At 47.2% G+C, this 14,405-nt stretch overlaps 1 protein-coding gene across 1 annotated transcript; it reads left to right on the top strand.

Annotated features, from left to right (window-relative positions):
* The first annotated feature begins 10,681 nt into the window (after positions 1-10,681).
* LOC125521220 lies at positions 10,682-14,022 on the top strand. Its single transcript, XM_048686284.1, has 2 exons — positions 10,682-11,163; positions 12,451-14,022. Exons 1-2 carry the CDS (start codon positions 10,850-10,852, stop codon positions 13,778-13,780), a joined length of 1,644 nt encoding a protein of 547 aa, XP_048542241.1. The 5' UTR covers positions 10,682-10,849; the 3' UTR covers positions 13,781-14,022.
* The last annotated feature ends 383 nt before the right edge of the window (positions 14,023-14,405 follow it).

Raw genomic sequence — 14,405 nt, 5'->3', positions numbered from 1 at the left:
GTGGATAGGCAATCATTTGTTGCCTGATACGAAATGTGAAAGGGGTTCAGAGCAATGGGAATAAGTATTGCGCCTGATACCAGAATAGATCACTAGGCAGGTGGCCCGTGAATTACATACGAAGTCAAGCGTGGGGAATAAGTTTGACAACAGGGTGTACAGGAGAGTCAGGTTTCGATCCTGTGGAACTGTGGGTTATGGGCCCACCAGGTGGGGTAAAAGTAGGAAGGGCGGTGATGCCTTGCACGATCATGTAGATAAGGCATGTCAGAGGGTAGCCTGCCAGTTGTGTTGGCAACAGCGTCGGTACCAAGGGCGAGGGACGAAGAGAACCATTTTCCTGCTCGTTGAACGAGGCAGACCAATAGGCAAAGTTCTCATCCATCGATGGCTACCGGAATGTCATAAACAATAGTAACAGGGCCTTGCTGACAGAATTGTACACCGATGTGTTTACATGAGTAGAAGAATCTTACTGTTTAGATCATATAGATCACAAGAAAGGTTAAACAAACCAATGGAAAGGAAAATGTGATCCTCAGGTTAAACAGAACAATGGAAAGGAAAAATGTGTTTAAACACATATTTCAGGGGTATATCCTTCCCAAGGACAAGCAGAGCATGATATCCATGATAGGATATAACGTAGAAAAAACTCTTTAGGTAGGGGAGAGAAATTTCATGACATTACCCATATAGCGGTGTTTGGATAATTTAGCAGGAAACATTTAGCATTGGCTTCAAATGTCCTTGTTGAAAATCGGAGTACCACAAACATGCTTCGAGATAGCATTGCATGGTCTTCAAGCAAGTTCAGACTTTGGAAACAAGAAGGGTCCATCAGGAAGAACTTATAGAATAAGTCTTACAATTTCCTCATGGAAGAAAGGATAGCCTGGCTGAAAAGGGAAACTATAACAATTGGGCCTCTGGCCAGGTGTGCTAGGCATGACATCACCTTACCGGGTCACATAAGGACCATTGTTGTAACTCTCGGAAATATGTTCCAACCATCATATCTGACCTAGATTCAGATCTGATTAGTGTCAGGATACCTTCGACTTAGTAAGCCTGAGAAGAAAAGGTGCAACACAATTGACGAGATGACAAAGTAAGATTCTCGGGAAATGAACTATGAAGTGATTCCCGTTAACAAGAGTTCATCATTAATCCAAGGAGAGGACAAGGAGGTGTCTGGTGAACTCAACGGCAATTCATCGAGATTTCCAAAAGATGGATTTCCACAATTAAGTGAACAAGGAGATAACATTTGTCAGATCAAATGATATAAGGAAGTATGCTCGCGGAAAACATACACAATTAAACATTGGTTGAAAGGTGCGCCCAAAATATGGGTTGGGTTGCACGACCAATGTCGGAATGGTGATTCAATAATCAATAGTCTAAGAACGAACGGCCGACCATTAACTTCAAAGCAATAGGGTTGCTAGAAGTGCAGAATCCAAACAACACCGTTCACTTGTTGGTACCCCGGTTGGAATCAACACGAGGACCAAGAAAGAATGGTGATGGTGAGAAGTATCACGATACCAAGAATTCTTAAGAGGTGGTGAAATTCCCACGAAATTCTTGACATAAAAGGTGGTAATTCTCCAAGGTAAAGAAGAACGATGCTGGGTAGCAAGGAACTCAAGGTATAACACAAAATATGAACAGTTTGTGTTGGAGGGAAGGCAATAAAGTGGCCGATGATAACACAACTCATCAAGGGCAAGGATGGTATTTCTCTTCATGAATTCAATTGATATCCTGGAAGAGTTCAGAATGTTGATGATGATCATGACACATTTGTCGAGAGGTTTCATGAAGATATAATCGCTCATCGACGACATCAAGCAAAAGGAAGGATGGAGCGAAAAGTTATTGAAACCACGGATGCGACACAAACTCGGAATCAAGCTTGTTGTTTGAGGTGAAACGGTAGGACAAGGAAGATCGACGTAAGCTTAGCTCATCATTGAAAGTTGTGCTCTGGGAATAAGAACCAGGTAGCACAGTTTAAAATCGGCACGATAATGATATAGCCAAGCAGGCCAGGAATGACATGGTCGAGTACAAACTCGTGAGTAAAGGAGATTACTAAGAGTTGTTTAATCGTGGTGCGGACCCAATTTAGTTATCGGAGTCCTCGAGTGTATAACAACTCGGAACCAGGAAACATTGGAATCGGCGAGAATAATAGTTGATGAAGAACTCCTAAGAAGTTATGCGGTTCCATGATAATCTCGAGATACCAGGGGTAATACTCGACGACAGATCAAAGTAGAGGTAGGACTGGGGTATTGCTCTATAGAAGACAAGTGCTTAAACTTGCACAGGAAATTGGTATTTAAAGGAGAACATGGTCGGAACCATGATTGCAAAGGATCAATTCACCGATACCAAAGGATATTATATCAAGGAAATAGTTACAAGAAGCTTCCATGATAGGATCTACATCGTGTCCATGGGCATGAACACAAGGTTCAAGGTCGACTCCCACTTCTCCAATGCATAACCTTTCATTTACTTCTCTTGTTCGATGAAGTTGCAGTGTTGAAATTTTATCTGGCGAAATACCAGATGAGTATGACCCGTGAAAACTTCCGAGTTCACACATATTAAGGAAAGCATAGGTTCAACCCATCAGGGCATCTTAGGAACATATACCACAAACTTTGGGGTAAATAATACAAGCTTGAAAGTAGAGCATTATTCAAAAGCAGATGATACAATTTACCAAAGGCATTATATACCAATGGAAAGGCTCTCAAGGTTATTCAATATGAAGGACACTGACGGATAAAATCCAACAAAGGAACCGATGGTCCACAAGGGATCTGATGTGAGCATCGGTACTCAATCAGAGGAAGAAGAATGCATGAGCATCATATTATAGAAACAACTGACTAACTCAATTGTCAAATGGAAAGGAATTATGATTTCCAAATCAAGGGATCAGATGCAATGCTCTGATTAGGGATGGATAAGTTGAATAGCCTTAGGGTACAATCAACGATAATTAGATTGGTCGAGAACCAATTCTAGTTAAAAGAATGGCAGCTCAGCTGGAAAGGTAGTTTATAAGGATCAATGATGATTGCGTGTATTCGCAAACCTATTGAGTAAACAGACTCAAAATGATAATGACAAGGAATGTCAATAAGACTACGAGACTTATGGGATTAACCATAATGCAAGCAAGCAAGAATTTCAAGAGCAAAAGGCTCCAGAGGATTTTTGGAAGATCGGATATTATTTTGAAGATTTTTGTGAAACACATGAACAACTGGGGATGAGTGGATACTCGACAAGTGCGAGGATTTAATTGAAGGGGTATTCATGTGGCAAGGAACTGCTAGGCAGTAGGCACAAAGTATTTATCTTGTAATAACAAGATCAATGGGGGATGATCGTATGAATGGCAAGTGTAAGTAGTTATCCATAAGGATTTTTCGGTGGTCGGGAATAGCAAAAGTGATGGGCACAAAGTCTTGAGAGGAATAGCAAAGAGTATCTTCGGAATCTTCTGGTGAAGCAGGCCATTCATTTGGAATGAAGGGGCTCTCCGGGAGAAAGTATTTACGAGAACCTAGAGTTAGAGTTAGCAAAACCATTTAACCCGAATAGAAGAGAGATCAGGGTCCCAGAGTAAAGGCGAGGAATAAAAGATCCTAATACCACCCAAATGGCGACGTGGGCCCGTAAGCCGCACCGTCATGTTAGTAAAAGTTTTGTAATGTCTAGACTCGACTTCGGCCAAGGAGTGTGGAAGGGGGATTCCTACAGGCAGTCGGCTCTGATACCAACTTGTGATGCCCCCGATTTGACCGTACACTAATCATACACTGTGACGCCCCCGATTCGTACACTAATCATACACGCAAATGTGTAAGATCAGGGACTCACGGGAAGATATCACAACACAACTCTAAAAATAAAATAAGTCATACAAGCATCATATTACAAGCCAGGGGCCTCGAGGGCTCGAATACAAGAGCTCGATCATAGACGAGTCAGCGGAAGCAACAATATCTTAGTACAGACATAAGTTAAACAAGTTGCCTTAAGAAGGCTAGCACAAACTGGGATACAGATCGAAAGAGGCGCAGGCCTCCTGCCTGGGATCCTCCTAAACTACTCCTGGTCGTCGTCAGCGGGCTGCACGTAGTAGTAGGCACCTCCGGTGTAGTAGGAGTCGTCGTCGACGGGTCTGGCTCCTGGACTCCAGCATCTGGTTGCGACAACCAGAAGAAAGGAAAGAGGGGAAAAGGGGGAGAAAGCAACGTGAGTACTCATCCAAAGTACTCGCAAGCAAGGAGCTACACTACATATGCATGGGTATCAAATGGAGTAAGGGTATCATATGTGGACTGAACTGCAGAATGCCAGAATAAGAGGGGGATAACTAATCCTTTCGAAGACTACGCTTCTGGCAGCCTCCGTCTTGCACATGTAGAAGAGAGTAGACTGAAGTCCTCCAAGTAGCATCGCATAGCATAATCCTAACCGATGATCCTCCCCTCGTCGCCCTGTGAGAGAGCGACCACCGGTTGTATCTGGCACTTGGAAGGGTGTGTTTTATTAAGTATCCGGTTCTAGTTGTCATAAGGTCAAGGTACAACTCCAAGTCGTCCTGTTACCGAAGATCACGGCTATTCGAATAGATTAACTTCCCTGCAGGGGTGCACCACATAACCCAACACGCTCGATCCCATTTGGCCGGACACACTTTCCTGGGTCATGCCCGGCCTCGGAAGATCAACACGTCGCAGCCCTACCTAGGACAACAGAGAGGTCAGCACGCCGGTCTAAATCCTATGGCGCAGGGGTCTGGGCCCATCGCCCATTGCACACCTGCACGTTGCGGCGGCCGGAAGCAGAACTAGCCCCTTAATACAAGAGCAGGCTTACGGTCCAATCCGGCGCGCGCCACTCAGTCGCTGACGTCACGAAGGCTTCGGCTGATACCACGACGTCGAGTGCCCATAACTGTCCCGCGTAGATGGTTAGTGCGTATAGGCCAGCCAGACTCAGATCAAATACCAAGATCTCGTTAACAGTAGCCAGACTCAGATCAAATACCAAGATCTCGTTAAACGTGTTAAGTATCCGCGAACACCGACCAGGGACAGGCCCACCTCTCTCCTAGGTGGTCTCAACCTGCCCTGTCGCTCCGCCACAAAGTAATAGTCGGGGGCCGTCGGGAACCCAAGCCCACCTCTACCGGGATGGAGCCACCTGCCCCTTCAGCCCCCAACTCCGAACAGTACCACAGGTAATGTAACTGTGTAAAGTATATAGTATATGCCCGTGATCACCTCCCGAAGTGATCACGGCCCAGTAGTATAGCATGGCAGACGGACAAGAGTGTAGGGCCACTGATGGATCACTAGCATCCTATACTAAGCAGTAGGATAGCAGGTAATGGTAACAACAGTAGTAGCAAGGACAGGCTATGCATCAGGATAGGAATAACGGAAAGCAGTAACATGCTACACTACTCTAATGCAAGCAGTATAGAGAAGAGTAGGCGATATCTGGTGATCAAAGGGGGGGCTTGCCTGGTTGCTCTGGCAAGAGAGAGGGGTCGTCAACACCGTAGTCGTACTGGGTAGCAGCGGCGTCGGTCTCGGTGTCTAGCGAGAGAAGAGGGGGAAGAAACAATAAATATAATGCAAACAAATGCATGACGATGCATGACATGACAAAGCGTGATGCTAGGTGTGCCCTAACGCGGTACGAGGTGGTACCGATGAAGGGGAAAACATCCGGGAAAGTGTCCCCGGTGTTTCTCGTTTTCGGGCAGAGGAGCCGGAGGGGAAAAGTTGCGTGTTTGCTATGCTAGGGATGCGTGGCGGACGAACGGGATGCGTATCCGGGTTCGTCTCGTCGTTCTGAGCAACTTTCACGTACAAAGTTTTTCCATCCGAGCTATGGTTTATTTTATATAAATTTTAAAAGATTTAAATCATTTTTAGAATTTATTTAATTAATTTAATCAACATTATCCAGAATAGTGCTTGCTGACGTCAGCATGACGACAGCATGAGGTCAGCAGTTGACCTAGTCAACCTGACAGGTGGGTCCCGTTCGTCATTGACACATTTAATTAACAGGTTAATTAAACAGGGTCAATTAGTTTAATTAGTGGTTAGGTTAATCTAATCAGGATTAAATAGTTTAATTAATTCTTTAATTAATTAATTAAGTTTAATTAAGTCAATTAATTAATTAATTATTAATTTTATTTATTTATTTTTAAATTAATTTTTTTTGTTAAAACGTTCTGGGCACGGGGCCCATCTGTCATAGGCCCCAGGGGCCAATCGGACAAACGGGCGTGCGGGCACACAAGTGTGGTGCCCGTGCCCGAGTCCAACCACGGGCGCGGCCGCGGAGTGGCCGGCCGGCCGGTGCTGCGCCCTGCAGCGGTGAGCCGAGGCGGTGGCCGGACGTGGGAGGACGGCGCGTGTGCGCGACGAACGACGGGGAGAGCGGCCGCGGGGGTGGGCGCGGCCTGGCGCCGGCGCGGGCGCCGGAGGTGGAGCAAGGGCGACTCGGGGGGGCGACGGCAGAGGGGCAGGCGCTGGGGCGCGTAGGGAGGCGGCGGTGGCCGGAGCGCACGGCAAGGCGAGGTCAGAGGCGAGCGGGCGCGGCAGCAGCGCAGCAGCATACGCGCGCGGGGGAGGCGATGCGCCATCGGCGATGGTCGAGCGCGGCCCGCAGGTGGCCGCGGCGGGCGTGGCACGTGTGTGGGCGGGTGGCGGCCGGAGCATGACCGGCGCAGGGAAGGGGGCAGTAGGTGCGGGCGGCCGAGCGCGTGTGCGGCAGAGCGAGGCAGAGGAGGAGGAGCAGCGCTCACGGTGGGGTTGTAGGGGTTCGGGGGCAGCGTGCTCGTGGAGGAAGGCGAGGACGCGACGTGGAGCGGCTCCGGCGAGCGGCGTCCGTCGGCGAGGTCATGGCGTCCGGCGTGGCGACGGGGATGGGGCGGCTCTCGGCGACGGTGGGGCAGAACCGGGCGGCGTCGGGGTTCGGCGACGAGGGCGGAGGCGCCATGGTGCGCGACGGCAGCGGGGGGGTGTCGAGCGGCGTCGAGCGCCTTTTCCCCCGATCCAGATCGGGAGGGAGCGAGGGGGGCGAGCGGGGTGGGGCGAGTGGTGATCTCGTCCCCGATCCAGATTGGATCGGGAGGGGGGAACGGCGTGGGGGGGGGAGTGTGGGTGGTTGGGTTAGGGTTTGACCAAGGGTGGGGGGTTATGGGGGGAGTGGGGTGGCCGGCTGGGCCTTTATCCAGTTGGGCCGGTGGTCGAATGGGCCGGCCAGTTGGGTCGGCTGTCCCGGGGGGTTCTTTTCCTTTTCCCTTTTTTGTTTGTTTGTTTTCTGTTTTCTTTTATTATTTCTTTCTTTTCTATTTAATTCATTTTAAATCATTTAGCCATTTTATAAAAAGGTGTTTGTTGCCCCATAATTACCCTTGTAATTTTCGGCAACCATCAAACATTTTTATTTTTATTTTTTGAAAACTTTTATTTTTGTCATAAATTTGAATTTGAATTTTGAACGGTTTCGAATTATTGAGAGGACAGTAACATGTGTCATGGCATGATTAGCGTGGGATTACTGTAGCCTAATTACCCGGGCGTCACATCTCCGCAGGGCTTCGTCTAAACACTACAAAAATATGACCGGGGGTGTAAACGATGGAGGCAGGCACCGCACACGGCTAAGACAATGTTGTGTTGTGTTAGGCGCCCCCTCCCACATATATATATATATGTGGGGGAGGAGGGAGCAGCCACAAGGGCGCCCCAAGTAGGCCGAATCCTACTTGGGGTCCTCCCCAAGTGGAGCCCCCTTCCTTATTTGGAGTGCAGGAGGAAGGAAGGTGGAGGTGCCCCCATTTCCTTTCTCTCTTGAGGAGGGAAAGGCAGGAGGGGCCACCCTTCCCCTTTCCTTCCCCATAGGGCCGGCCAGCTAAGGGAGGGGTGCGCCAACCCCCTTGTTGGCTGGTATGTCCCCTCTGTTGGCCCATATCTCTCCCCCTCCGGGGGGTGTGCCTGGAACCCCTTTCGGTGACCCGATTTCTTCCTGGTACATCCTGAAACACTTTCGGTGTCTAAATATCATCGTCCTATATATCAATCTTTACCTCTCGACCATTTCAAGACTCTTCGTCATGTCTGTGATCTCATTCGGGACTTCGAACAACATCCGATCACCAAAACATATAACTCATATAACACTATATCTTCAACGAACGTTAAGCGTGCGGACCCTACGGGTTCGAGAACTATATAGACATGACCGAGACACTTCTCTGGTAAATAACCAATAGCGGAACCTGGATGCCCATATTGGTTCCTACATATTCTACGAAGATCTTTATCGATTGAACCGTTATGACAACATACATAATTCCCTTTGTTCATCGGTATGTTACTTGTCCGAGATTCGATCGTCGGTATCTTCATACCTAGTTCAATCTCGTTACCGGCAAGTCTCTTTACTCGTTCTTTAATACATCGCCTTGTAACTAACTCCTTAGTCACTTGCTTGCAAGCTTATGATGTGTATTACCGAGAGGGCCCAGAGATACCTCTTCGATACTCAGAGTGACAAATCCTAATCTCTATCTATGCCAACTCAATAAACACCTTCGAAGATACCTGTAGAGCATCTTTATGATCATACATTTACGTTTGTGACGTTTGATAGCACACAAGGTATTCCTTCGGTATCCGGGAGTTGCATAATCATATAGTCGAAGGAATATGTATTTGACATGAAGAAAGCAATAGCAATAAACTGAACGATCAATATGCTAAGCTAACGGATGGTCTTGTCCATTACTCATTCTCCTAATGATGTGATGCTGTTATCAAATGACAACACATGTCTATGGTTAGGAAACCTTAACCATCTTTGATCAACGAGCTAGTCTAGTAGAGGCTTACTAGGGACACGGTATTTGTTTATGTATTCGCACATGCATTTAAGTTTTCGATCAATACAATTCTAGCATGAATAATAAACCTTTATCATGAATAAGGAAATATAAAATAACAACTTTATTATTGCCTCTAGGGCATATTTCCTTCACCCCCTACACGCCCTGCTCCACTATTTGATCTTCCTCCTCTTCCTCTGCCAGCACCACCATCCCCTCTACCAGCATGGCCATGGCCCCCAGCTGCACCACCACCCCTTCCTGAACCCGGCCATCCTCCTCCTCTACCACCACTCGTGCCTCCTCCATTAGGTTCATATTCTAGTGCAAATACTCACCCCATTCACATGTACCAGGGTCATGTATGCCATCACCACACTCCTCAACGACATGTCCCATGCAACCATAAAAGAAACAAAAGTCCAGAAGCTTCTCATAAGAAACAGGGTATTTCTTCCTTTCTTTCAACGTGATCGACACAAATCTCACAAGAGGTTTATTAACATTAACAAACACTCTCACCCACAAATAGCTAGAAGGATTAATCTCCCCTTCATTAACAATGACAGTAAACAACGGTTCCCCTACTTTCTTCGCCACCTTCTTCGCAAGTTCTTTTTTCCTTGTTAAACCATCCGGCAAACCTTTGATTCTTGCCCAAAGAGGATACATATCAAGTGCATATTCAGCGACGTTTGTGAATCCATCATACCCAACAAGTACGACGGGATCTCTTCTAAACTGCCAAGGTCCTTCGTCCATCACCCGCTTCCAATCTCCTAAGCAATGGCATTGTGCGAGGAACAAATTTGGGCCCTTAAAGTTGAAGGTCACCCCTTGCGCACATACCCACGTGTTTCTCATGGAATTCAAAAGGGCCGCATGGCTAAACGGTCTCATGGTATGAACCCTAAACAGGGCCAACCACCGCACCTCCTTGATCAAATCCTCCACCTTCCCAGAGAGGTCTAGGTCTTCTTCTTCTTCCCCGTGCAAATTCATGCCTTGAAAAGCATCCTCTAGGGTTGGACCAGGGCCACTATGGTCCCAATCACCTCCATCGTCTTCCTCCATATCAGCCTCCTCCGATGTTGGCAGCGCCTCCGCAGCCTTCTCCTCGGGCGGAGGATTGGATTGTCTGCTCCCCGATCTCGTTTCCTCCCGCACCTCCCTCCCCCCCCCCCCCGTATGCATCTCCTTCGTCCCTTCCTTCCTCGTTTCAATACTCGAACCTCTCGGATCCCCCATGTAATCACCGTACCAAGGACATGAGGTTGTAGTCTACTTAGCGCTCGCAGGAATCCAACGAGTCGATGGTGAAAATATGTGGACTCCGTCGGAGGATAAGGTAGACCCTAGGGAAACCCTAGGGGAAAACTTTACGTCAGTGCCTAGCCTGTTCATGTCATCCTGACGTGCAAACACAACCAAGAAATCCTTCGGCCTGTAGGAATGGACGGAGACACGGCCCATCGTGATGCCCAGCTTTTCGTCCAACGCGATGAGAACAAACCTTTTTTCTTAGGACCGCAATAGCCGGCAAACGTTCCCTCGGGAGGATGATACTTGGAAACATTTCTTTGACAATTTTTTTGAAAAGACGTGACAAAATTTTCAGAAATACATGACAAATTTTGATGTGAAATTTGCCCTCTTCACTACAAGGAATTGTAACTACCCGCAACATAAAATATCGCGAAGAACATTCGCAAATGTAACCCCAGCGAACGTTCGCTGAAAAGCATTACCGTTTCCTTCTTATTGTTTCCTCTCGCCACGAAGCCAAAGCACGAGAGGAGCCAGCCAGCCACCGCTGACCCGAGGGCACCGCCGCCCTCCTCCGCGCGCCGGTAGCCACTCGCCAGAGGGAGAGAAGGGGAGGGAGAGCGGCCGCATCGGATGGGGGTCCTGGGAGACCGCTCGGGGTGGTGCTTCTGCTCCGGCGGCGGGGCCAAACTGGAGCGGATCAAGTCCACGCTGCTCACCACGAAGGGTCCCGCGCTCGCGGCCGTGTCCTTCCCTCGCGGCGGAGAAGGGGCAGGAGGAGGAGGTGGTGGAGGAGGAGGAGGAGGAGGCAAACGCGGGGGAGGGTTCCTCATCCACCGCGCCCTCCTGCTCACCACGCACGGGACCGTCCCATCAGCCGCCGTGGCGGGCGCCGCCGAGGTCCAGCTCAGCCACGGCCGCCTCCTGGCCCGCCTGGTGCCTCAGAGGTAACGAACCCCGAAGACATTGCTCGCATTTTCCTGCTTGGTTTTCGCTTGGGGTTGTTTGGCTGTGCAATGCGGTGCCAGATGGTTGCATTTTTTTGTGTCGGTTCCGCCCGGAAATCGATTGATGTTGCATACTGCTCCGTGCAAAGATTTGATTACGCAACACCTTTGGCAATTTCTTTGCGCTGCACTCGTGCTCTGGCTGTTCATCTTGTACCATGGTGGAAGAAGATCTGGTTTTCGTCTTCAAATTTAGGAGAAGCTTAGCGGTTTCCGTAACGATTCTCAGTTGCAATGCTGTTAAAAATGGCTCAAGGTTTTGGCGGATTCGTGGGTCCATGCCATATTGGTTCCTCAGTTCTTGCATTTGGGCGAGAAGGCGCAATCTCAAGAGTTTGGTGGGGCTGACTTCAATATAGTTCAGGGAATTATTTGAGCTTGTCTTGTGATTATGGACCTCGGCAATCTTGATGTTATTAATGCATTCAGTTATTGCAGCAACCGTACGTGCAAGGGGGACACAATTTCGATTTTACTTTGGAGGATCAAATGCAACCAGGGGTAGATAGATTATAATATACTGCTATTATTTTAGTGAAAAATAAAGATATACTGTAATACATTATGGAGTAGCCAATTACTCGCTCCGTATAAAAATACACGACACTTTTTGACACTATCATGGTGTCAAAAAACGTCTTATATTTTGATACCGAGGGAGTACCAAATAAGAATGTTCGCACCTTATGTAAGTCATAAAATGGCTTCTTGTCATGTGTTGTATGAAGGATTGAAGTTGATTTTGTACATACAATAAGCTGCTGTAGCCGCATAGGATCACCTCACCGCTCTGTACAGGTAGACATAAATTCTATTTAATTCTGGATGCTCGGCTGATAAGAATGAATGGGAGGTAATATCTGCTGAAAGTGGTCCTTGGTTCCATTTATTCGCTCGATTCATGGGAGCAGGGTGTGTTGTTTTTAATGCATTATTTTCTCAGGATGGGCTCAATCTGGATTTCCTCTAGAAAACTTTATATTATCTGACAGTCCAACAACGTTTGTAACTTTGTCTTATGAATTCTGTGAACAAAGAAAAGGTGATATCAGTGAAGTGGTTCGTGTGGAAAAAAGATGCAGCAAATTCTTTGTGCTACTACAGCTGGAATGAGCTTAGCAAGTACTAGAGTACTCTATTTACTTTGGAGGAGCATTTACTCTAATGATCCTTTATCTGCCTTTGCTGTCATTTTAACCAGTTCTACATGTTGTTTCTTCATTTCAGGTTCTTCATTACTAGCCCCATTCTGGACCTTACAATAGTCGGGCTCGATGTCGTGGATGAAGGTTCAGATTCGCATGGGCAACAACCTCATTTCCTGAAAACCTGCTTGAACCCCAGCTTGGATCTTGGCAGTACAGTTTTGCTCCTGGGCCACACAAACAGAAGAGATTTGGCAGTAGGTGAGGGGAAGGTTGTCATAGCAACTGACAACCTTATAAAGTTCTCAACTGATGAAGTCTCATGGCATCCTGGATCTGCTGGTTTTGATATGAACGGGAATCTAGCTTTTATGGTCTGTGATCCGATGAAGCTTGCACCTTCTACACCTACAGGGTATGCTTCTGCATCATCAACTGCACTCCTTGCATCAAAGATGGATGTGCCAACACAATTTGGGATCCCCATCCCTGCAGTATGCGAATGGTTAAAACAGCACTGGAGTGGTAGCTTGGAAGATGTTAGCAAGCCAATGATGCCCCCTGCACGATTAATATCTGCTGGACAACGAAGTGAACCTTCTTCTCTGAGTCATCTTCATTGTATTAAGGCCACCGAGCGAGAGGGTGGGGCATTGTCATCATCACAGATGCCAGCAAGACCAACACGGCAGCATGGGTCATGCAGTTCAGCATCTGCCAAGATTTCATATGGTGAAAATGATTCTGTTAATTCACACTCCTTTCAAGGCCAACGAGATCCAGCTTCACAGATGCCCAGACCTAAGGAGCAACCTGGTTCGGTCATGGATAGCTTTCCTCCTGGGCATCCAAGATCTATTTTCTTACCGCTTCCTCTAAAGCAAATGATGCCTGTCGATAATAAGATCAAACCGAACTGCTCAGTTTCAGATGAATCACGGGTAGCTAATGCGAGAATCAACTGCGATGCTATGCACAATGTTGCTTACCAGGAAAACTGCTGGAATGAGGCGCAGTCAAGTTCTTCACCACCGGCAATATCAGAACAAGGAGACAAGAGGGACGGCTTCAGCAGTGGGGAGGAGACAATGTACTCCGCGGAAACTATGGAAAGCAGAAACATTCCGAGTCCAAAGGACAAGAGGCCCCAGATAGTTGGCCGATCACAGAGTTTTGCAAACCATAGCAAATGGGATTCACCTAAAAGTGTTGAATCTTCGAAAGGGCCGCCCTCAAGGTCGCATACATTCATTCCTTTGAGAAAACCACACTTGCAAGCTGCATCAATTTCACAGAAAAGCCAGGTTTATTTCAGCCCTACGGTCTCCTCCAACATGAAAAAGAGGAACCTGTCTCAGATTCCCATGAAACCTCGTCAAAGTGCTCAGGTCACCTCCAAGTGGATTACCTGATAGGCTCCCCGTTTCTTGTCTCCAGATCATACAAAGATATCACATTATTCGGTTTAGTCAGTTCCACTCAACATCTCCATTTTGCTGTAGTCGTGTTCTGTAAATGTATACTAGCTGTAAACCACGCGCTGATGATTCTTTGTGCTTAACATTAGCTAGCATATTCCCATCTTTTTTATGCTTACTCTGTAGGGTAAAACCTAAAACGAATTATCACCAGAAATATAGCCTTCTTGGTTTCAGTCAGGTACGCTGTTGAGTGTTGAGGATGCTGCGGCGAAGACCAAGATTCTGTGCAGGGAGCGATGTTCAGGAATGCTTTGCCACAGGCAATCAGACCTGTATTATCACCCACATTGTTATCCTGTCAGCCGAATAAGCGAACGGCTCCATGTTTTCTAAAACCAATCCCTTCGTGTTTTGCAAGCTAGAGCTTTTTCCATATGCATCCTGTTCTATTTGGTGATGTATGTTCAACCCACTGCACTGCATATGCAACGTCGAGTCGATATCTTTGTATGATTCTATATATTTTTTATGGTCTAAAAGCTATGCATTTTTCCTTTGTTTAACAAATTGATATAATATGGTGATTATTTTTTTTATCTGCGTTGAGAAATTTGTA

The sequence above is a fragment of the Triticum urartu genome, chromosome 7, assembly GCF_003073215.2.
Source record: "Triticum urartu cultivar G1812 chromosome 7, Tu2.1, whole genome shotgun sequence".
Classification (NCBI taxonomy): Eukaryota; Viridiplantae; Streptophyta; class Magnoliopsida; order Poales; family Poaceae; genus Triticum; species Triticum urartu.
This window is presented reverse-complemented; position numbering and strand designations above follow the sequence as displayed.